Here is a 25,524-nt window from a genome sequence, read left to right as displayed (position 1 = left end):
GGGCTTGGGCCATGGGCATAGAGAATGGTATCTTAATTAAAAAGAAAAAAGATTAAGAAAATGGTAAAATGACCAAAATGGGTAAGAGATATGTGAATTGTGTGTGTTAGTATGAAGGGTAAATTAGAGAAAATTAAAAGGGAGATGGATTGAAAGGAGTTGGGAGACAAGTCTCCCACATTTTTTCCCTCCTTTTCTTCTTCTTACTTTCTTGTTCCCTTCTTCTTCTCCCTCTCCCGATTGTCTCTTCTTCCTCCATTGTTCTTCTTCATTGAAGCTTTAAGTGGAGACTATGGAATTTTCAATTTCAAGGGGTGTCTTCATCTCTTTGGATTTGCAACCATCTAAGGCAAGTTCCCTTCCTTCTTGTTTCAAATTCAAGATCTTCTTCTTCTTCTTCTCCTTATGATTGTGTAAGTTCTTCTTCTCTTGATTATCTTTTAATGCAAGTTCTTCAACCTTGTTTCCATCTTAGAAGATTTGTTTCCTTCATTTTTTAAGTTGTTGCTCTTAAATTCTTATTCTCGGATTCACTGACCATGTTATGTTCTTTGGTCTATAACTCCTTGTGTTTATATCCAAATTGAGATCCGTTTGTTGGGTTGTAAACTAGACATCTTAAGCTTCATTTTAGACACAAGAATCGAATTTTTTGACGAATATTTGATCATGTTATAGCCTTGTAAATCCCTGCTAAGATCTGGAAATTTTACTGCTTTCGAGTAAACTGACCTTGTTGTACTCTTTAGGGTATAATATAAACTAGACTTGATAATATTCATTTGGTAAATTTTTTAGAATTTTTGGCTGTGTTTTGAGCCTACAGTATCCTTGTAAATTCTTGCCCAGAATCTGGAAATTTTCTGCTCTGTTTTTGAATAATCTGTTCTTGCTTCGGTTTTTGGGGTATAATGCTCTGTGGTTATATCCAAATTGTGATCCATTTATTTTTTCTATAAAATAGACTTCATGGGCTTCGATTCGGTATAAGATTTGAAATTTTTGGTTATGATTTGTACCCATAACAACCTTGTTGAATTCTATGTAGAATTCTGTAAATTACTGTTACAAATTCTACCTTGTTTCGGTTTTTGTGGAATATCTCCTTGTGGTTATTTCCGATTTCAAATCCAGTTGATGTTCCAGAAACTAGACTCATTAGGCTTTGATTTGGTATATCGTTTGTGGTATTTGACCAAATATTGAGCCCAGATTAGATTTTTGAAAATATACTTGAAATCTGGAAATTTCTGAAATATGTTGTTATTCAACTCTTCCTATGTAGTCTATCATTCCTACGTTTAAAATTATGATTTTTGTATAGTTCTTCCATTGTTTTTTTTGAATTATTCTTGATAACCCTCATTGTTGGATAAAAGGGTTTTATTTTCCTTATTTCGATAAATCTTGCAATATTAATTCGTTTTCTTGTTGAACATTGCAAAAATCTAAATAGGGTTTTGTGTCACCCTACATTTCTTAAGGAATGACATTTATTCATTAGGGTCTAGTGTCATGCAAGATTTAGTGTTTCTTGCATGTATAAATTTTGATTCCTTGCGATTATTATTGGGGTAAAAATATACCGTAAATATTGGTTTGGGCATTTCTATAAGTATGAGTCAATAAATGTATTAAAATTTACCCTGTGATCATAAGATAGTGCACACTTTAATTTATGTAATTGTGCATGTTAAGCATGATTTGAGATTTTTCTTAATCATTGAGGATTGACATGAAATGGGGATATGCATATGTGATGCATGATTATACTGATTTGCGCACCTATTATTTTGCGCGACGGCTAAGTCCGTGGATGAGAAAGGATATCCTATGAGCGCTTGACGCGGGTGAGGTGGCCATCAACCCAGAAGGCGTGGCTCAAATTGTTATCATTTGTTGATGTATTTTCATGATGCATATATATTCATGAATGGATATATATATATATATATAGGCCGTGAGAGCCTTGAGAATTATGCAGAAAAAAATTCCCTACTATTGGTGCATATGCATGAGCATGGGAACGAGTGCATAATATATGTAATAATCACGGCATGGGAAATTAATGTAAACCGAGAACTTATGAGTCGCGTTATACTAATATCTCCTCATAGAGTTGTTTATTCTATCTTGATTATCCCTGCCTTTGATTCTATATCTCCATGCTTTATAAATACACTTGCTGAGCCTTGTGGCTCACCTTGTTTACTCTCATGTCATTCCAGGTACAAGTAGAGCAGTGGTTGAGGGCGAGCCCAGTGGGGCTAAAGCCCAGGGTTAGAAGTGTACAGAGACCTTCCAAATTAGATGGTCTATGTTAGCATTTGTGATGAGGGCAAGTGTGAGGAAATTTTATGTTGTAAAATTTGTTAGTGCCCTTGTATTTCATTTTGTTTAGACTATGGTCTAAGATGTTGTAAACCTTTATGTTAGCTTCCGCTGAGTTTATCTAAGGATAGTATTATGGTGTTGTATGTTATTGTTCTATATCACACTTGTGATGACCTCCTTTCGGATATCCTATGCTAGCGGGACTATCCGGTAGTGGGCCACTACAGTTCATATTCTACGAGCAGTTGGTTTCTGAGGGAAAGTAAAGGAAAAATGGGGGAAAAGTGGCCAAACCGTGGTTTCAATAGGAACTTTGGTGTCGACACGGTGCTGAAAGTAGAGATCGATGTAATCGGTGCCGAGCCGCTTCAAGCTGGCCTGGCAAGCCTTCCGGATGTAGGTCGGATCGCCCCTCATGATCCTCTTCCTGTCCGGAGCAAAGCTGATGCCGAATTTGGTCGCCAGCTGAACCTTCTTCCTGATTTCTCCCTTCAACGCCTGTCCACCAATTTCCCCAATCAGTCAACTCCATTTACACCGAATCCAAACCCAAAAAAAAAATCAAAAATAAAAAAAAAAACCACAGAAAGCGAAGCGTAATTGACCTTGCCGAGGAAGATCTCGTTGGTGTGACGGCCGTTGCTACCGGAGGTGTCGAGGAGCGTGATGCCGGTGTCGACGGCGTGGTGGATGAGCTTGATCATGTCTTCTTCCGGCTTCGGAGGGCCGTAGAACGCCGACATCCCCATGCACCCGAGGCCCTGCGCCGAGACCTCGAGGCCTTGCGATCCGAGCTTAATCCTCTTCACTTGTGCCATTTCTCCTTCTTCCTCCGCTGCTCAAAACCGTTCCTCTACTTACCTTCCTCCCTACCTCAGTAGCTTTGAGCAGTGGATGGGTGATGGAACCGAAAGATTTCTTCTCTCTCTCTCTCTCTCTCTTCACCCAATCTTATAACAGAGACGGACGACAGCTACGACGATGATTATAATTATAATAATTAATTTACTTCATGGAAAAGCAACCGAAAGCCCGACGTCAAGAGGACCGCGTCAGCGCTTACGTTAGGACGGGCTTCTCTTCCGGATCCGGCAGCAAATCCAAATTGGTCCAAAAGGAGAAATCGCTCATCCGAACCCTTCATATTCGGTCTAATAGGACGTGAGAGGAAATTAATCATAGTGATCTAATCGGACGTAGTGGCTAGAGCCGGGCTCACCGCTCATAAGGAGCTCCCCTCACTTTGAAGAAAGGTACCCTACACCTATGTTGCATGGAAACGGAAACGGGAAACGTTTCTGATAGGAAACGGAAACGTGAAAACAGACGTTTTTCTAAAAAAATAGACATAAATAGGGTTCGAAACGGGAATAAGAAATGTTTCCGAAACGTTTCGAAAACGGGAAAACGGTACCTATGAGGTGTTTCCGTGCAACATAGCCCTACACTGCCACTTGCGAGACTTGATTCTTAATTTTGGTCTAAGATTCACCACAGAAAGCACTTTGTGTCCCCTTCTTGATTAACTGGGTTGCGCATGCGGGCGGTAGCAAATTCATATTCCATCTCGGTTGGGTAAGTTAAGGGTTGTTTGATTAAAATTGATGGTATTTGAATTTATAAATATATGGATTTTTATTAAAAAAGGAGATCGGATTTGGGACGCTCCATTGCAGCAGGAGGTAAAAACCCTTTTATCTCTCAAAGGTATAAGATAAGGTATTGCGATTGGATATAGGTAGGTCCACCCACCCCCACTCTATTGTCAATATATTATATTATAATTTGATAACAAAGGTCCAAAAATGTTGGAAGGATGAAACTGACACTATTTTACCCATTGCATATCAATTTGGTGCATCATTTTCTGTGTTTTTTCTTCAAAATATTTGTATACGTACCTAATGAATAAATAGCATATTAATACCATATCAAACAATAGATATGCATAGTTTAAATTGTGTTTATTTATTTATCTTAAATTTTAAAAATTAGGGTTATTGCACTTTTTCCGGAATTGGGCCAACCATTCTCTTGTGGTTCTTTTCTTCTTTTTTGTCTATATAAACTCTTTTAAACAAATTTTTAGAGTAAATTACATTATTAGTTCTTAAATTTTACATTTTGTAATAAATTGATCCCAATACTTTAATTTTTATTATGCCAAACTTATACTTTTACTTATGTAGTTTTATGTTTTTCTCACGTGATTATTCAAAATTTTTATTATTTCAATTTTATCCCTACATTTATATTTTTTAGTCCATTTTATTCTTTTTACTTTGAGCTTTTTTTTGGTATAGTAATATAAATTTTTTGTTATTTCAATTACATCACTAAATTTATATTTTCGAGTCAATTTAACTCTTATATTTTGATGTGAATAAAGTGTTGTTATGGGTATTTTTTGGACCACTTCTTATGGGTTAGACTCGACCCAACAAGTCGGCTCAATCTCCTAAAACCCCATAAATGTAAGACCGAACTCATTAGAATAAGATCACACATCGCTGAAATTCGAGCTCAGACCCCAGAACTAAGCGAACACCCAGTAATGTTTCTAGCTCGCTGGTCAACTCAAGCGAGTTCTCAGCGATATTTCCAACTCGTTGGCACAACTGTTCAATTAACATAACAATAAGACCACAAAACAATCGAAGGCAAAGATCTACCTATTTTATCTAAAGCAAATCAGATCCCTAGTAATACGGAATCCACTCTCAATTTTATGCAATTGATAAGGACACTTGTCCCTCGTGACTTTATTCTTCAATTTATGAATTTTTATATAAATTGTAAACCCCTCACACTATAAAGAAAGGTCAAAAACCATTGTAAAGGAGGGCAATAATCAATGATATACTGTGACTCTGCTGAAATAAGCAGAGAACAGTTGTGGAGTAGGCATCGTTCTGACCAAACCACTTAAAAATTTCCCTGCGTATTATCTGATTTATTATTCGTCTTCATTTGTTCCTCCTCTTTGTATTTGTGCTAATTTTTTCATTGCGAACCTACGAATCACGGTCGACTGATTTCAAACGTCGACAAGTGTGACGTGTACTTTATTACCTTACTTTATTTTTTTTTTACACATGAAAGTACAAGAGATTAAATTTAGTTAAAGACACAAATTTAATGATATAATTGAAATAGTAAAAATTTTGAATTACCACACGAAAGAAATGTTAAAGTACATAAATTAAATTGACTTAAAAATTAAATTTAGAAGTATAAACTAAATAATAAAAAACTTAAGTGATCATACCAAAAAAAAAAAAATGAAAGTACATAAATAACAATATAAATTTGGCCATTGTTATTACCACAACTACTAAACTTTGATTTATGTTATAATATAGTCATTATTTTAACTTTTCATTGAATTTTGGTATGTTATATATTAGTATAAATTTTAAAATTACTTGATTGTAAATTTTATGTTAATTTTAATATTAAGTGATTTTTAAATTTCTATATTAATATATAACACGTCAATTTCTATTAATAGAATCTGATTAAAAATTAAAGCTAGAAACTAAATTATAATAAAATTAAAATTTAGTAGCTATGAATAATTAATTTATTATGAAATCTAAAATTAAACTAATTTTGTAATTTAACCCAAAGTTTTATATTCATACCCGCCTTAAAATAAACCGAATTAGACACTCATGAGGTGTACTTTGGCCCTCGACCTTTCACTAATTGCAGTTCAGGGCTTTAATTTTGTCAAGTGATATTTGGGTCAAAATTACCCGTAATTTTTTGTTCGGGTAGGCGGGTGGGATCGAGTGCTCTGTTGATTGCAATTATCGCGATCCCTTGGTCTGATTAAAGTATGTTGTGGGGCCTCCTGTCAACGCTTGCAAATCCTAACTATAGCTGTATTTTTTATGAGCTCTATTAGAGGGTTAGAAAACTTTATTGAGAGGCTTATATAATAGGGTTAAAATGATTAAAATTTTGTCGCCCCCAATACAAATTTGCAAGTATACCATTGCACAGTCTAACCTCTCTTTTCTTTCCCTTCTCTTATGGCCGCGCGACGAGCCCTCACCTCTCTCTTTTCTCTCATGGCGCACGACCGCCGCGCCTCGCCCAATCGACGGGGCGAGGCAAGGTGCGGCGATTGGCCGTCGTGCGACAATGGGAGAAGGGAAAGAAGAATGAAGTGAAGATTAGAGAGGGCATTTGAGTCTTTTCGACCCTATTCAATAAGTCCGTCGATAATCTCCTCATATAAAGTTTTCAATTTTTTATAATGACAACGTGAAACGAAACCTTTCAAACACAAACAAATTAAAGAAGATTCGATGGCTATCAAACAATTCACTAAATAGTCTCCAAAACAAAAATAGATATGAATAATATATCGATATTAGATACTTGTATTACGCAAGACTCAAAGATCCAACCTATAATTTATCTCTCATGATATAATCATTAGCATAAATACCGAAGACCGTGTAAGGATAATTATTCCAAACACTTTATTAAAAAACATAAGTTAAAAAGAAATAAAATTCTCCAAAAAAATTATGAATTAATGTCATTTTTTTCTTATTTAAAAAAAAATCAGATATGAGAAATACCAACAGGTCATTAAGGATTTGTTTTTTATTACTTGAGAAATTCAAGGGTTTATTGGTCATAGTCAATCTTTAGACTAAACCTATTTCACATGTTCTAAAATTCATGATTCGCATACTCTATGATCTTAGATGAATGAATAGAATCGTTGTGAGCCAAATCTCAATGGTCTGATTTTTTAAATAGACACAATTGATTGTATAATTTTTTCACGAATGTAGAATTGAATTCACAATTTCGCGGTATCCTAAGCTGGCTAACTCGTGTGAAGGATTGTCTACGCTACCCCCGAGAGATTATTAAGAGATCCTTTATAGGTTTTTAATATTTAGGGGTGAGTATTCGATTGATTCGGTAATGTTAAAATTGAAATAACTGAACCTGTATAAAAAACTAAATTGAACAAACCAAACAAATATGAAAATCGAAAAACTTGATCAAATGTAACAAAACTGAACCTATTGAAAAAATAAAAAAATAAGTATTATTTGAGTAAAAAGAATATTATTCAATTAACATTTGTGAGTAAATTTTGTTTAAAAATATTACTCGATTATAAAATCTAACTGAATCAATTCTTAGTTTAAATTGTACCGAATCAATAATTTTCGTCAATTCATTCAATTATTTCAATTAAAGTAAAATTTTACTCACTCATAATAAAAATATAGAAAACGTTAAGTATATGATAACCTATGTAATTTTATTTTTAAAATACAAGACATATTCTTTATATTTTATACCCAATTCTAAATAATAATAATAATATGATATAATTAAAGATAGACACGTGGGTGATTTGAGGAAAAGTGAAGAAACGATGACGACAGTAGCTTCAAGCCCCTTCCTCGACCTTCCTTCCTCCCGATCTCAGTAGCTCTGACCAGTGGATAGGTGATGGAACCGATTCGAAGGATTTCTTATGACAGAGACTCAGAGAGAATGGATTGGCTGCGGTCCAGACTTCACGGTTTTTCAACGGACGACCGCTACGACGACGATGATAATAATTATAATAATTTGCCCCATGGAAAGGCAACAGAAAGCCCGACAAGAATGGCTTACGTTCGGGCGGGCTTCTCTTCCGGATCTTGGTCCGAATCCGACAGCAAATCTATATTCCACCTCGGTTGGGTAGAGTTATGGTTGTTTGATTAAAGTTGACGGTATTTGAATTTATAAATACTAGGCATTATTCTGTGCGAGAGTTTTATTGTAAATAGATAATAATAATAATAATATTTAAATTATATTTTTTTTTATAAATATTGTCAGTATTAATTTTTAATTTTTTTGAAATAATTTTTTTGCTTGGAATATATTACAGATTTTTTTAGCTTTCTAGATTAGTGTGAAATATTTTCTGTTGTTTTATTCTTGTTATTGATATTTTGTTTATATAATATATATTTTTTAAATTTCAGTATTATAGTTGGATAATTTTTTTTTTTTTGGTAAGATTTTAATTGAGTTTGTGAAAATAAATAGTATACTTTCAATTAGAAAAGGACTTTGATGGATAAAAATGAACTTAGTATAGTTATAGTTATTTGTGTTTTTTTTTGTTTTACAATTAATTTTTAGTATAATACCATTGTTGTTTTATTTATGCACCATTCAATATTTTCACAGTATGTGAATGTGTATAATGAAGGTGTAACTATTGACATGTCTTTCGTTGATAAAAGTTGAAGTTTAAAGGTTTATTATATCTTGATGATGAAAAATTGAAAATATCATAAATTATGTTTGAATGATAAAAATTAAAAATATTATAAATAATACGAAATATCATATATTTTTTTTACTTACTACGAATACTTTGACAATTACAAAATATAGAACTAAGATAATTACAAAATATAGAATTAAGATACGAATCCTGATACTGTTAAGTAATCTGCTAACTAAAATAAAAATTTTGATTTTAAGTGGGTATTCTAAAATAAGTGTGGATTGTATTAATATGTAACTTGTGGATACAAATAGTTTGATTTCATAATATTTGATATTTGAATTTAGCTGTTTCAACATCAACAATACATAATGGACATATTATGTTCGTTTATTTTTCTCCTTGTATTGAACTTTTTTTCTTTGGGTTCCAATGGGTCTCTCTTATTAAGATGCATGTTTTTGTTTGATGAATGTATTCATTTTTTTGTGGTATTAGCATGGTTCTAAAAGTATTTTTTTTTTGTATTTTTGTAGTACTTTTTTGTCTTGTGACCTAATAGGGATTGAAGTAAGTGCATTCCTTTGTAGCAATTTGTTATTATTAGAGTAATGGCATAGTTGTATGTCTCTTGAGAACTATTTGTTTTGCTTGTCATTCTATGTAATGTTACTATAGTTTCTCATAAGTTATGAAGAAGGGTTAATTATATCAATAATAACTCAATTTTGCATTCCATTACTGTTTAGTCACTGAATTTTGAAATGTTACTTGTTAGTCACTGATATTTCAAAACGGTTACTACTTATTCACTGAACTTTAAAATGTTACCTGTTAGTCATTGATATTTTAAAATTGTTACTATTTAGTCATTAAACTTTAAAATGTTACCTATTAGTCACTGATATTTCAAAACTGTTGTTGCTTAGTCACTGAATTTTAAAATATTACCTGCTAGTCATTGATATTTCAAAATCGTTTTTCACCCGTCACTCGATAGTTACTGAACTTTAAGTTCACGAGTAACAAATGAGAAACAATTTTAAAATATTAATGACTAACATGTAATATTTTAAAGTTCAATGTAACAGTTTTGAAATATCGGTGACTAATAAGTAACATTTTAAAGTTTAATAACTAAGCAGTAACAATTTTGAAATATCAGTGACTAAACAGTAACTATTTTAAAATATCAATAACTAACAGGTAACATTTTAAAGTTCAGTCATGGTTGTTAAACTCTCGATTTTATAATTTTTTGCATCAAAAACCCTTACGATTTTAAAGTTGAATCGCATTTGTTTTTACGATTTTACATATCGAAGACCCTTTTACAAGTTTACGATTTTAACAACCTTGAGTTCAGTGACCAAATAATAATATAATACAAAATTGGGTTATTATTTGTATAATTAACCTTTATGAAGAATAAGTCAATCCCCAATAAAAAAGTTATTATTTGATTTTCGACTTTGCTTAGGGTAACATCCTGATATCTTGAAAAAAAAGAATAAATAATTTATGTATTTGAAATGATTTATGATTTATTGGTGACTTATGGATTTAAAGAATTTAGTGGAAGAAATTGAAATTATTGTATTTTTAATAAAGGGAATGATTGAGAGTTTTTGAGAATTTTTGGGGTTTAAGTGTTATTCCGAAAACTAAGGAGCTGGATTGGTATAAAGTTGATTATTGTACACTTACAAGAGTGAGTGCGATTTTGTTCATCCCCTTTAACGGGGTGAACGTAACTAGGGTTGGCAATGGTTCGGTTTGGTTTTTGCCAAAACCATAACCAAACCAAACTTAAATTACTAAAATCAAAACCAAACCATTACCCATTTGGTTTTAAAAATTTAAAACCATAACCAAACCATTCGATTTCAGTTCGGTTTCGGTTTAACCATGGTTTTTTTAGTTTAATCCATATCAACAAACAAAAACAAATAGCATTCATAAATTTTTTTGATAATTTCACAACAAACAAAGATAAATTCAAATAAAGTTATCTTATTATTGCATAAAGTTACAAAACTTATTGGATATAAAATCACATTTCCAAACCTACAATTGTTAAGATCAATAAATTAATATGTGCATAATTAAATTATAATTTAAGCTAAAAAAAATTAGTTACGAAAGTTAATACCTTCATTAACAACATTAATATATTCTTCGTAAATTGATGCATATCCATCTGAAATGAATGAACTAACTCCATCTAACAAAATTATAAATATAAAAAATAAATTAATATGAAGAGAGATGAGGCAGAGAGCGAGAGGCAGCGAGGGTGAGAGAGATTGAAGGTGAGCGAGAGCAAGAAGGGCCGAGGCCTATCGAGAGCCAAAAAAATCTAGCGAGGGTAAGTGAGAGCAAGAGAGATGCAGAGAGCGAGGGCGATTGGCGAGCTTGAGCGGAGGAGCACGAGAAAGGAGGCAAAAATGGTGAGAGAGATAGAGGGCAAGCGAGAGTAGGGGCCGAGCCCTAGCGAGAGCAAGAGAGATCCAGCGAGGGCGAGCGAGAACAAGGGCGAGGGTGCGCGGACGAGCGAGAGGCAGCGAGGGTGAGAGAGAGTGAGAGCAAGGCCGAGAGAGGAATGAGAAGAGAAGGGGAGAAGGATTTGCAAGCAAGGCAATTGGGTTGGGGTGGGCTAGGCTCAGGTGGGCGAGGTTGTATATAATATATATTATATATACATATTATACATATTATATTATATATGTAATATTATATATATATTTGGTTCGGTTCGGTTCGGGTTTTGATTTGGTTTTAGTGAAAACCATAACCAAACCATACCCATTGAAATAGTGTTCGGTTTTTCCCCGAACCAAACCATTACCCAGTCAAACGGTTTTTAACCGCGTTGACTAGTTCGGTTTCGGTTCGGTTTCCCGCGGTTTCGATTGCAATTGCCATCCCTAAACGTAACCCTTGGAGGTTAAAAAAATAATATTTTATCCTTATGTTGGAAATTACAAAAATTAACTATGTTTCAAAAAAAAAATTTATTTTTAGAACTTAATTGAAAATGTGAAAGGATTAAAACTGGATGAATTAAAATTTATAAAAAAATGATAGATTTACAAAAATAATTGATATGGTTAAAATTGAGTCAAAATTGGAAAGTGACTGTTTTCGGTAACTAGTTTGTTTGAGTGGCTGAAAATGAACTTTTTCAAAAAAATGACTAAAAATATATTTTTTTTTGAAATATGATTAATTTTTGCAATTTTTAACATAAAAATAAAATATTATTTTTATAAAAAAAATTATTTTTTTAACCACCACCGACGCCCCGTTAAAGGGGGTGAACAAAATCGCACTCTACAAGAGTGACGAGTTTTGTAGTCGGTGGCTATGAAAGCATGAGAAGAATCGCAGGTTGTAGGTTCGAAGGCTTGAATTAATTTCCAACGCTAGGGAGGTTGAAACGACGCCGTTTTGGGCACTAAAGTTGGCGGGTACGAGATGTCCCTGCTGCGCCACGTGTCAGCTCAATGGGGGAGGGGCCATTGTTGGAGCATTAATTTAGAAGTGAGAGCAGCAAACGTTGAAAGAGCATAACAGAATGTGAATTAAATATGTGATTAATTTGATTAGATGATTCTGGAGACTAAATGACGACAGCACGTGGAGGAGAGTTAAAAATTTATTAAAATTTTAAAATAGATAAATAGCAAAGGAGAAAAGGTCTATAAATAGGGCATTTCCGTTTAAAGAAAGTGCATACGAGACAGAAAGCTGAAAAGGGGGTTAAGGAGTTAGTAAATTGAGCAAGTCAAAAAGTTATGCTTTAAAATGATTTAGTAATACTCAGTTAAAATAATTTTTTTAATTTATTATATTTAATTTTAAAAGAATTTTTTAAAAAAGCCATGGAGGCATCAAAAGCAAGTGTGAGGGTTAATATATTTTTTGTATAAATTATATTATCATGGCTTTCATATGGTAATAAAGGAATATTTAGGTACGAGGTTATGAATTTGAAGACTAAACAGGTCTCATGTTAGGGTCTAAAAAAATTATATGGGATCATCAAGAGTTCAGGATGGATGAGGTGGATGGACCTGCATGCATAATTTATTTTATATTTTTTTATATTTATTATGAACTGTAATTTACTACTTTACATATTACTTTTATTAAATCTTTGGATTCATCTTCTCATAACAAACTTTACAAATAGTTTAGGAAAAACAATAATGGTAGAAGAATAGCCCATGGATGCGGTTAATGAGTGGTGAGAAAATCTTGTTTATTTGCGATTATATGAGATGTGAGTTTTTTTTATGTTTTTTTTTTGACTTGTAATAAGCATATGTGAAATAAAGAATTTTGAGTTGGCAATAGAATTTATGACTATTTTGTTAGAGATTAATTTTGCTTTGGAAAGTTGTCCTTCTGTCCCATCATCCCATCATGTCTTTGTGACAATTCTGAGATTCCAAATATGTAGCCCGACCAAGATTTGAGTGCTTTCTGTTATTTATTTTCTTTTGGGGCTCGATTTTTTGGTGAGCGAAGATGGTGAAATTTGAATTTCACATAAGACACCCAAACATATACGGGCATAGCCAATCTTCAAATTCAGCCAATTATCATGATTGTAACGGTAAATTACGGTGACATTCTAAAAATGGGATCGGAGGCACCACACTTAGCTTGATTAATAGTGATCTTCCTCTTAAATCAAGTAATGGTATGCTGTTCTCCATGTTCTTCATTTGTACTGATTGTTCCAAATGCATTTTCCTTACCAAGTAATACTTTGTTGATAATTTCTATCAACATGTCATGTGGTAGTGTTGTTTGCAAATCAAGTTGAAACCTTGGTTTCTTGGAGTCCATTTTTGAGTTCATGGTTGTGCTAGATGTTTAAATTGGTCTTTACTTTTTATTATACATATTACATATAGATAATAAATTTAAAAAATTATAATAAAAAAATTCAAAATAAGTTTTGAAATATTAAATTAAATAATATTCATAAATAGTAAGTTATATATCTATATTGATATGACCCACCGATTAAACTACTGAGCCGTTAACCCAGTCTCCTCATTAGGTCTAGCTCTCGATGAAGTTTGATAACACTATTTCAATGTGTTTAAGACGTAAGACATACTTATAGCGTAATTTGTAATTAACTTTATTGCATTTTAATTTGGAAAAGTCCATCCAAGGGATAAATGATATCTACAAACTAATAAGTTATTAGATGTTAACTTGAAAAATACTCGAGATTGACTTTATTCAAATTCAATTTTAAAGTTATTAAAAAAATTTCTTTGAGTTATTGAGCTAAGTCAAATTAAGCTCTGACTTTTGAAGTATTTCATCAAGTCGTGCTTGAGATTTAAAAATAATACTCGATTAAACTCAAATAAAGTTTTAAACTTTGTAATTATGTTGAGTTTGAGTCTGACATTATGTTAACTTGATTTAGGTTGATTATAACCCTAATTTCATATTTTCTTAAAAAAAAAAATTAACCCAAGAACCATCACATGTTTATACATTTGAACCCATACAAATAATATAATTGTTATAATGTCTAGCCTATTTACAAATCATCATTGCTAAGACATCACTACTACCATTATATCTGTTGTGTTTTGTAGTGTATGAGTGTAAGTGTGAATGTGGTGTTTGTCCCATATTAGTTGTGTAAAGAGATGAGAGTGGGTATTTATACTCTTTCATCTCACTTAGGGTTGGGCCTTGATGTCGGCAATCAATGCCAACTTGAATGTAGAGTCTATTCAGTGTCCCGACCCAGCCTATAAAAAGCTAGTCGTGCCTCGTTCTCTTATCACCGAGTTCGAAGAGTGTTTATTTCTCTTCTCCCCCCTCCCTCCTCCCCCCCAAGTTTTATCTGTCACAGAGAGTGAGTTCCTTCCAAGTTTTATCAGATTCGACCGGTTGTGGTCGTCATCGACCGGAGTAGACCGTTGTATCCTGTTAACAGTCACCAGAACTTGCAAGTGACCGGAGCAGGGTGCTAGTATCTTTAAGTCAGCGCTTCTGGCGTGCCTCGGTCTCACAGCTTTCCTGATTGCTATCTCCCTCACTGAAATCTGATTTTGCGTCTCTGACTTTACCTGCTCTGCTGCTGTTTATGTTAAATTGTTGTGGTTATTTGCTAAGCATACAGCAACTGGTGAAGTTTCTTTGCTACTGTTGCACCTTCCGTTCATACTGTTGCTATTAGGTGTTTTGGGGCTTTGGCTAATTGTGTAGTTCTCTTACAAATACTATTACCGTTCCAACAATATCCACCATCCCAACCACACAGGTTTTCTATCATAAAAGTTTAAAAAATTAAGTAATAACAGACTAACCAAAATTTAAAATAATAATTTATAATGAAAGAATATGTAATTCAATATATTTATTAAAAATATTTAATAAAATTTATGATTAAATTAAATTTATAGTCACATGTGATTAAATTACGAAACATTTCTCATAAAATTATAATACTCTATCTTATATGATATCTAATATGAGTAGATTTTTGTTTTGTTGTTTATTCTTGCCTTCATTGTCCTAGTTCAGATCGTCTTCATTGTTCTTGTAAGCACCCCCGCCCGGATATCCCCAGCCACACGGACTACCCGAACGGGAGCGCCTACGGAAGGGGAAAATAATGAAACACCAGACAAAAACCACCCCGGCATGCATACTCAAAGATGAGAGCAACGGAAGCGAAGAAAAACACATGCATGCACTACGGGTACCCCGCTAACACAGCGGTCACAAGATAAATAAACAAACACAAACTCCTGTGCCGAAATACACAAGACTCGAGAAAACACCTGGCACAGTAGAAAATAATAGAGTAGACCCTACACAATCATCAGAGTTGACAGGGATTGACGAGACTGCCTGTACACCATACCGACTCTGCCGTTAAAGCTGACTCCCTTGCTATGGCCCACGCCGCCACTACCTGGAATGATGGAAAGCAAGGTGAGTCAAGAGACTCAGCAAGCATAAAGAAAGAAAGGCTGAAGGCTGAACATAACTAGAAAACTCTCCCCAAAATAAACCCCCAGGTACACACATGCCATGAGACACTACAACACAACAGCTCAATAGCATAACAAAATAAAAGCACATACCGGTCCTTGGGGCCCACATAAGACACTTGGCACCCAAGTCCCATACCAACCTGCCGCTGCCCTGAAAGGCAACAAATGTCTCCACAAACCTGCGCGCGCTGTCCCAGGCCGGTACTCCCGTCACCTGTATCCGTCGGTACTCCCGACAACCGAGCCATAGGCTCCCTCGGAACGGTACTCCCGTCCGAGAACTAAATACTACCAGTATCCATGCAATGCACATAAGAATGCAATGGCGTAGTGAGCATCAACGTGATACAAGGCGCCCATACATCCAGGCATCAGGCCATGCTCCGCCCACATAGTAAACCACACGCCATGCATATGCTCGCGGTGGATGCAACCTAACCAAACTAGAATGTTCGTGTCCAAGCATACTCAATAAATGAATATCCCAGCATGCATCCCGTACCCATGTGCATATCAAATCATGAACAGTAATACAAGATATCTAATCATGCAGTAAATCACATACCGGTAGAGCTAGTCAGCAGTGCCCGGCACCGGTCAACGGCCAGTGACTAGGGGTGTCCACCCAACGGTCCACATCAAGGCCGTACCATAGTCTACCCCAACGTCACCAACAACCGACCCCTGCCCCACTGCTCGATAGCTCTAACCGAACCACAAATAAATCTGAGAAAAACTGTAAGTAAACCTAATAAAATCGTAAATAAACCCTCATGTCTAGGAACCTAGTCCCCAAACTGGTTCAGCATCATTCCCAAAAGGAGTGGGGGCGGTACAAACCCCCATAAGCTCACAACAAACACAACTCTAGAAGTCTCGGATTTAATTTAAATTAAAACAAATGAATAATAGTTCAACTAATAAGGCAATGTACCGAATTAAAGTAAGGGAGGTGATAAAATACAGGAAATCACGGGGTCTTTCACGGGAATTAAAGAACACGAGAAGAGGGTTAGGAGCTTGCCTTTACACGACAATTTCTTGTATTTCTTGCACTCCCGCTGCGAAATAAAACGTTTAATAACGATTAATAAAACCCTAACTCACATTAATTAAATCTAATCGTGTAATATAAATAATTTAATCATCTAAAATTCTATGTTGGCACTCTGTAAATAAAACCCCAACGAATCTTAAATTTAATTTAAATTATATCACACTAATAACATTCTCAATGTATATAATTAATTAATTAATTTATAATAATAATAACTCACCTATATGCACATACGGCTAGCATTCCTTAATTGTTCTTTCATTTCAATTTCATTGCACTCACCTCTGATTCACACTCACACTTTGATTACACATATATACATACGGCACACTCACTGCCACACAAATCCTCACAATCAAATTAATTTACACACAGAAACCTCATCACTTGCACACAGTGCACTCGTGTAGATATATATATATATATACACATATATAATATACGCACAGCAAAATAATGGTTTAATCAATTAAAATTAATAAAATTACACCATAATTTAAATTTCAAACCGTATAAATTTGATTGCATAGTTTACACAACTTACCTAATTATTCAAACCTTAATTTGCTTGAACTTTCCTCCAATTTTCCAGCCTCTATGCGCCATTTCTTCATCTCCCGAGCTCTCTGCTGTGCTCCAATTTAATCCAAATTTTTGCTTCAATTTGAAGCATAAAAGGCAGTCGAAGTCGGCAGAAAAATAGGGCCAATTTGGCCTTAAAAAGCGTGCAAATAGTAGGCGTGAGAGAGGCAGCCGCTGGGCACACCAGCGTGCGCCACGTGGCAGCCAAGGGCTGCCCACCGCCTTATGCCAGAAACGGCGCCGTTTTGGGCGCATGAGACTTGATAAAATTCCAAAATACTTCTTCCAGCGCGCGCAACCCAGAATCGATCCCGCGTCCGTGCCTGGCTCCTCGCGCGCGCATGCCAGCTGCTCTGGCTACTCCCTTGTTAATATATAGACACCCAATTAATGTTAAAGAAACCTCACTACATTTCCGAAAATTGCATTTAAAATCCAAATCTTCTGGAATCTAACATATACACCCCTAACTCTTTTTTTTACTTATTCCACTAACACCCCAAGTTTCCAGAAATTTCACTAATTAATTTAATTTATTATTTCCATAAATACTCTCAATTAACTTAATTATTTTCTCAAAATTACATAATAACATTTTTCTTAAATCTCCAAACACCCAAATAAATTAATATTTTCTTTAAACACCCAATAATCACCAAAAATACAAGTTAAATCATTATTTCCTTTATTTCCATAAATACTCCCAAGTAATTTAACTAAATACCTAAATTTAATTTACACTTTTATTATTTTTGGGACATTACAGTTCTCGTCCACATCCACTTTGTTTTTTATTTTTTGTTCTAAAATATTTGAAGAAAAAAAAAAATTTAGAACCATTATCAATCTTTTAAATGATTGACAACACCCAACTAATCTTCATATATATATATATATATATATAAGTGTATTTGACTTTAATTATAATAAATATAAATATAAAATATTATTTAGATGTGTAAAGTTCAAGGTACATCATCCCTATTTTGTTGGTAGATTTATTACATTAAACTAATAGATAATTAAATGTATGATGATAAAATAAGTACAATAAGTTTTTAAATAAATGATCAAACTTAAATCTAATCTATTTTATTGGTTCAACCCGTGAATTCGATTCTAAATTCGTTGAACACTATGCCTTTATTAGATTTAATAATATTATTAGATAGATTAGATTAGATATATTTAATGTATGCACCTATCTACATTTAAAGAATATACATATAATCGGTTAATAAAATAATAATGATTAAATTATAAATAATTTAAAATTTTAAAAATCAAGAAATTAAAATAAAATTAAAAAAAATAATACTAATTCAAGAAAAATATAAAATATTCACTTATTACTATAAAATTAAAAAAATAAAATACTCATAAAAAAATGTTAAATTCAGCCTTAACCAAAGAGATGGGATTTGGGACACTCGATTGGAGTATGGTGTAAAAACCCTTTCTCTCTCAACAAAATGAGGCGAGGTATTGGGATTGGTTATGGGCAGGCCCAACCCCACTCTATAGCCAACACTATAATTCGATAACAAATGTCGAATAGTGTCCGGAGAGATGAAATAGACGCTATCGTGCCCATTATTCCATATGAATCTGGTGCATCATTTTTTGTGCTTTTCCTTCAAAAAAGGCCAACAATGACCACTTTCATACCTCAGCTTTTTAGCATCTGTTTCCTCATTTCCAAGACAAATCAACCACCAATTCCGATTCAGATCCATAATTAAGGAGTTTGACCGGCGTTCCGCCTTTAATTAACATCATTAAAGGAATTCGCCTTAAATCAAACCAAAAAAAGAAAGAAAGGAAAAGCAATTCGGAAAATGTAACAGCATCAAGAGTAATCAATCAGCCGATAACGAATTACGCGTACAATGGTCGAGATGGAAGATCAACAATCCATCAGTTGCGATGATCAATTAGGGACTCTGGGAGGCACAGCCCTAGCCCGATCGAGCAAAACTAATCACCAAATTCCCAAAAGTAAATCGAGAGAGGGGGAATCGAAACCGAAGCGAAAACACAGATCTGGAACTGACCTCGGACAGGCAGACCGCGGCGGCCAACGCGGACCGGCGGGCAGTGTGAGCGGCGGGGCGTGGAGGTAACGCGGGAGGGGAAAGAAGAAGCGCGAGGGAAGAGGAGGTGGGAACAGTCCGCAAGGCATTATGAGAGCATAGGACGATGCAGAGAACTGTCATAAGCAATTCTCTTACGTGGAACGCACGCACGGAGTGACCAAAATGACGAAAACACCCCCCACCACGCCGAGGCATCCAACTCCAACCGCGTTTTCACAGAAGCACGAAAATGTAAATAAGTTACATTTATTATATTTTATTTTTAATAATGAAATAATCTTATTAATTTATAATAAATATATTCGTATTTAAAATTATTTAAGAAATAAATAACATTGTTTAATTTTAATAACATAATATGATAAATGGATATTAAAAAAATATTATTAAATATGACTATTTATTATATCTCATTTTTAATTTTTAATTGGTCTATGTTAAAATTAAATGCATTTATTATAAAAAATTAAATAATAAAATTTTTAAATCTAAAATTCATTGTTTGAAAAACAAGTGTATAAGTAAATTCTTTTATATATTATATTAATTGACCTTATTCTATTTTTATATTTTTAAAATAAAATAACATGAATTATTACGATATTTTCTCTTTACTGTGATATAATAAAAATGTTGTTGAGAATTAATTAGGATGAAGGTTTAGGATTCAAGATTATATTTAATTATAAATTTATTTTTTATATTTTTTAAAATAAAATAAATTATTATGTATTACGTGTCTCTTGTAGTCATAACATGATATGTGTTTTGTTTGTTAAAATATGGCACGTGGGCCACACGCTCTTCTGCCTAGAGAAGCAAGTCCAAACTCAAGATAGGTTCCAAACCAAAAATATTAAGGGAAAATCTAGCCAAATTGTCGGGGAACTCAATTTATATAGAAAGTAAAAAGTCAATGGGTAAAACTATCTCACACTTACCTTCATAGATTTATTAGTATTTACTTTAACTCATTTTCAAATACTTAATTGTCAAAGACTATACTAAGAGTCAAAGTTCCGTTTTTGTAAAAACTTAAGGCTTGTTCTTTGTATTATTTTTATGGTATTTTTTATTTTTAATTTTTTAAAATATCAAAACGCGTTTCCTTACCTATTTTTAAAAATATATTTTCCAAAATACAAAAAATATTTACGCTCAAAACACCAAAAATGCATTTTGGTCGTTTTCAACCAAAACACGTTAACTCAAAACATGAAAAACGCTTATACACACACACACTCTCTCTCTCTTTCTCTCTTCTATATTCTATTTTCCATTTCTTGATCACTATTATTGTCAACCAACAACTGAAATCAACCATTTTCAACTGCTACCATTCGTTTTCCTTCAACCACCATCGTCATTTGTGCTCCATGCTCGCCACCGTCATCACTCGTTATTATCATCACCGCCATCGCCATTGCTGGCCATGCCCAGATCTGCCACTGTTGGTCGTTTCTTCCTTTTATCTTTCTGTCATTTCTTCCTTCTTTCTTCTTCCCTTATGCCATTTCTTCATGTTTACATTTCTTCCTTTCGCCACCATCTTCTTTCCATATCCAAATGGTTTTTTTATTATTTTTTTAATTATATTTTTAAAATTTTGGATAAATCAATATTTTGCTATTTTATGATTTATATTTTTTTTAATATTTATATTGTGGGTAATATAAATCTCAAAATTAATGTCAAATGTTAATTTGTAGGTAAAAACAAATTAACATCAAGGTATGCATAGTTGAGTTAAATTAAAAATGATTTTAGAAAACACTTTATAATTTTAATATATTATATATAATTAAATTATCAGTTATTTCTTGTATTATATTTTAAATTTTTTGAATTAAATTTATAATTTATTAATAAATGCTTACAATTTTGAATCAAATTTATTAAATAAAATATTATAAAATAATTTTTCTCAAAATTCCAAAATAAACCGTTTTTTAATTTTATATTTTAAGAAATAATTTTTTAGAATGATAAAAAGAACGCATTTTTAAAAATCTTAAAATAAACACTCAAAACACAAAATTAAAAACAAATTCAAAACTTAAAATTCAAAATTAAAACACAAAAAAAACACCACCACCTTATCCTTATATGTTTAGAAACACCATAACCTAGTACTATTGCCTGACATTATTTGCCTCAGCCCATGCTATGGGTGGTTCAACTTGTTTGACACTTATTTCATGCAGGATTATTTTACAATGAAACCATTGTCAATGAAACCAAAGCCTCAAAGTCCAATGATTATGAATTCAGTTTGATGGAACTATCCTTTTACATGTTTTAATGTAAATATATTTTAAGATTAATTATGTGTTTAGATTTGATAGTTGCTCCTGTTTTTTTATGAGTTTTTTTTGGTTTGTTTACTTTTCTTCATGATTACTTGAGATATACCCCCGCGTAAGTTATAAGCGTTTTGCAATTTTTTTATTAATATACTCTTACAGAAAAAAAGTAGGCATACACAAGGGAAGGAAAAGTAGTCGTAAACTAGTAATTGTTTGGTTTACAAATTAGTATATCATAGTGATACTATCAGGGCTGCTTTCTTCTGGGTTTTTGGCCCTCATTCAAACTTAATTCTAGGGAATGCCCAGATAGCATGACAGGCAACGTAGTTATTCATAAAAATCTCCAAACATAGTCTTAAACAAAAGCCTGTGATGGATGTCAAACACTCAAAAGTAGAAGCATACAAGTATTAAGCTCTTCTAAACTCGGGGAAACACAAAGAGCACAAGTCCGCAGCATGCATGCATGGTTTTCATTCAGCCTTCCACGATGCCAAGGGTGGAGTGTCTGAGTTCTCCCAGGTAGAGACCAGGCCACCATATCTGTCACCCTTCACGGCGTCTTCGGTGGCAATGGATTCGAGCTCGGCCATTTCTTCTGGTGTCAGCTTCACTGACAAAGCCCCGACGTTCAGGTTGAAGTTCTCGACCTTGGTGGTTCCAGGAATGGGGCACACGTCGTCGCCTTGGTGGAGAACCCATGCCAGGGCTAGCTGCCCCGGGGTGCAGCCCTTCCTTGCTGCGATTTGGTTGACCCGCTCGAACATGATATTGTTGTGCTCGAGATTCTCGGGGTTGAACCTTGGTAGAGTCTAGAAGAAATGGAATGCGTTATTTGATGTAAAACCGTAAAGGGAGCTACCATGCAACAGGATCAAACAGCAAACAAGTGAAAATTCGTGTGTCATAAGATAGAAGTAGCAGTGAAACAATGGTGAAAAGAAATGATGAACATTTGGTCATTGGTGCAGCCTAGTTTATGCATCTATGGAGCAAAAGGGAAGCTAGAATTCCAGGATAAGGACCTGAAACATGGTTCTTTTTAATGGAACATGGACTAAGGACGGACCATTCAACTTCTGAAACAGGGATGTACTTTGTTAGCCAATAAGGCCAATTACTTGGCTATGATTGTAGTGAAGTTAGAAAAGTACTGAATGTTCAAAACATCATTGTGATACTATTGCATGTCATTCCCTAACACACTATTTCAGCTTGAAAGTTAAACAGTGCACGTTATATATGCACAAACCTTCCGGGCATCGTCACTTGCCAAACTATCCATTATCTTGGGGCCGGCTGAAAAGAATCCTCTTCCCAATGGACTGTATGCGACAATCCCAATGCCCAGCTCCCTGAATAATCACAAAGGTTATAAAACTGAAATCTGATTTGCTCTCACTCCCAAAATGTTCATTTTGCAGAATAAGTGATGCCGACCTGCAAGTAGGAATTACTTCTCTCTCCACATCTCTCGACCACAAGGACCATTCAATTTGTACCGCTGTAACAGGATGAACAGCATGTGCCCTCCTAATTGTTGCAGGAGAGGCCTCAGATAGACCAACGTACTTTATTTTGCCCTCCTCAACCAGTTTCTTGAGTTCTCCCATCTGGTGAAAAGATGCCAAAAACAAGTCAATAATGCTAGATAGAAAGCTTGTTTGGTTATAAGATAAAGAGAGAAGCAGATAACAAGTTTCAAAGAAAATTTTGGGAGGAATCAAAGTACAAAAATATCATCCTGCTCAAATGATCATGGATGCATATGATGATAATATTGGCAACGACTGATGTTCATTGATCTCCAAATAAATGACTATAAAATTTCAATTGGCCTAGTTGATTCCAACCGTTGAAAACATTTGAACCATGGACATGAGATGAGAACAAACTGCAGGTTACCATACTTGCATATAAATAATCACCCTACATCATAATAGTGCATTTTCCACCCAGCAAAGGAAGCAACAAGGTAGGCTGTAGGCATTGTGTTTTCATATCATGATTACTACAATAAACCTGGAAGATGCACTGGATAAGAAGATTATTGAGAAGAGAGAGAGAGAGGGGGGGGGGGGGGGGGGGGGGGAGGGGGCAAGTTCAAAAGAACAAGACCAGGGACCGTTTGAGCGTGACCCTGCCCCCACTCACACCCCATCCCCCTAGATTAGGCATTGCAGTGGCCCCGTTGGCATGACGCAAGCTCCAACGGGGGCAACAAACTATAGTCAATTTGCCATAATCAAATTAACACTAAAACATTAATACATTACAAGAATAAATATATTCAATTTTCTCAATTCATTTTAATCTGGTATTATGCTTTTGAGTTGCTCTTCATGCCATAGTGAAGAATATTTTCACTGCAATTGCAAACAAAATAAGATTCAACAAATCTGAAAAAAAAAAAAAAGAAAACTCTAACAAACTTTATGATAAAAAAAAAAATCAATCAAATACACTAATCAATTATGATTTGCAAAATGGTTTCATTTATGTAGCATAGTATTATTCAAGCTCCAACCAAATTTATCTCATTTAATGGTTTCATTTATGGTAGCGACTGTAAGTTTGTTTTTTCCTGACCTAAGAGTGACAATCTTTATTTCCTTTTTCTGCTAAGTGAAAAGGGTAAATCTATATCCAAGATGTATGCAAAATGAGCAGACCCAGCCTCCCACGGTCTCACCCCACCCATTAGGTTAGACTAACCAGGGATAAATCCACACCAACGTTCTTTTGGTGAATTCAGGTGCCATATCCAGAACTGACAGCATCCCTACTAAACTCCAACATTAGCCCCTTCACCCTCAAAACTCAGAATAACCCCGTGACAATCAACCGACCACAGAGGGAGAGAGAGCGAGGCTTTAAATGAAGACCTTTTGGTGGGCACATCATCCCTCATGAGGGCCTGGTGGTCACAATCTGTTTTCTTGTCAAGTGTCAATAATCAAGAATGGGCTAATTCGTGAAGGCATTTGGAACTACCAAACACACCCTAAAGTCTTTTTCAAGTGATTAGTAGAGCTGCAGATTAGCCCAAACACAGTTCATATTCTACGAGCAGTTGGTTTCAGAGGGAAGTAAAGGAAAAATGGGGGAAAAGTGGCCAAACCGTGATTTCAATCGGAACTTTGGTGTCGACACGGTGCTGGTAGTAGATATCGATGTAATCGGTGCCGAGCCGCTTCAAGCTGGCCTCGCAAGCCGCCCGGATGTAGGCTGGATCGCCCCTCACGATCCTCTTCCCGTCCGGCGCAAAGCTGATGCCGAATTTGGTCGCCAGCTGAACCTTCTTCCTGATCTCACCCTTCAACGCCTGCCCACCAATTTCTCCAATCAGTCAACTCGATTTACACCGAATCCAAACCCAAAAAAACAATCAAAAATAAAAAAACCACAGAAAGCGAAGCGTAATTGACCTTGCCGAGGAGGATCTCGTTGGTGTGAGGGCCGTAGCTCTCGGAGGTGTCGAGGAGCGTGACGCCGGTGTCGACGGCGTGGTGGATGAGCTTGATCATGTCTTCTTCAGGCTTCGGAGGGCCGTAGAACGCCGACATCCCCATGCACCCGAGGCCCTGCGCCGAGACCTCGAGGCCTTGCGATCCGAGCTTAATCCTCTTCACTTGTGCCATTTCTCCTTCTTCCTCCGCTGCTCAAAACCGTTCCTCTACCTTCCTCCCGATCTCAGTAGCTTTTGAGTGGTGGATGGGTGATGGAACCGAAGGATTTCTTCTCTCTCTCCCTCTCTTCACTGCACGGGCGAGCAAGCTTATAACAGAGAGTCAAGAGAGAATGGATTGGCTGCGGACCGAGGGTTTTCAACGGA

General features: G+C 34.8%; 3 protein-coding genes across 3 annotated transcripts in view; all 3 read right to left on the bottom strand.

Moving 5' to 3' along the window:
- LOC127811289 (uncharacterized protein At2g24330-like) overlaps positions 1-19,456 on the bottom strand; it is a 38,254-nt gene extending 18,798 nt beyond the window's left edge. The window contains exon 1 of the mRNA XM_052351020.1: positions 19,339-19,456. The gene's annotated coding sequence lies outside the window, so the exon portion shown is untranslated. The remainder of the gene's footprint in view (positions 1-19,338) is intronic.
- Positions 2,563-7,808, bottom strand: LOC127811265 (IN2-2 protein-like). The gene is made up of 3 exons (XM_052350976.1): positions 7,781-7,808; positions 2,940-3,187; positions 2,563-2,832 (listed from the first exon to the last, which is right to left on the bottom strand). The coding sequence occupies exons 2-3, from the start codon at positions 3,150-3,152 to the stop codon at positions 2,563-2,565; spliced, it is 483 nt and encodes a 160-aa protein (XP_052206936.1). The 5' UTR covers positions 3,153-3,187; positions 7,781-7,808.
- A 2,403-nt stretch (positions 19,457-21,859) lies between the features above and the next one.
- On the bottom strand, positions 21,860-25,524 carry LOC127811290 (probable aldo-keto reductase 2). Its single transcript, XM_052351022.1, has 5 exons — positions 25,118-25,524; positions 24,811-25,014; positions 23,130-23,302; positions 22,942-23,044; positions 21,860-22,501 (listed from the first exon to the last, which is right to left on the bottom strand). The coding sequence occupies exons 1-5, from the start codon at positions 25,328-25,330 to the stop codon at positions 22,163-22,165; spliced, it is 1,032 nt and encodes a 343-aa protein (XP_052206982.1). The 5' UTR covers positions 25,331-25,524; the 3' UTR covers positions 21,860-22,162.

The sequence above is a fragment of the Diospyros lotus genome, chromosome 10 (genome assembly GCF_014633365.1).
Source record: "Diospyros lotus cultivar Yz01 chromosome 10, ASM1463336v1, whole genome shotgun sequence".
NCBI classification, from domain to species: Eukaryota; Viridiplantae; Streptophyta; class Magnoliopsida; order Ericales; family Ebenaceae; genus Diospyros; species Diospyros lotus.
The sequence above is the reverse complement of the archived record's forward strand: the minus strand, read 5'-3'. Positions and strand labels throughout refer to the sequence as shown.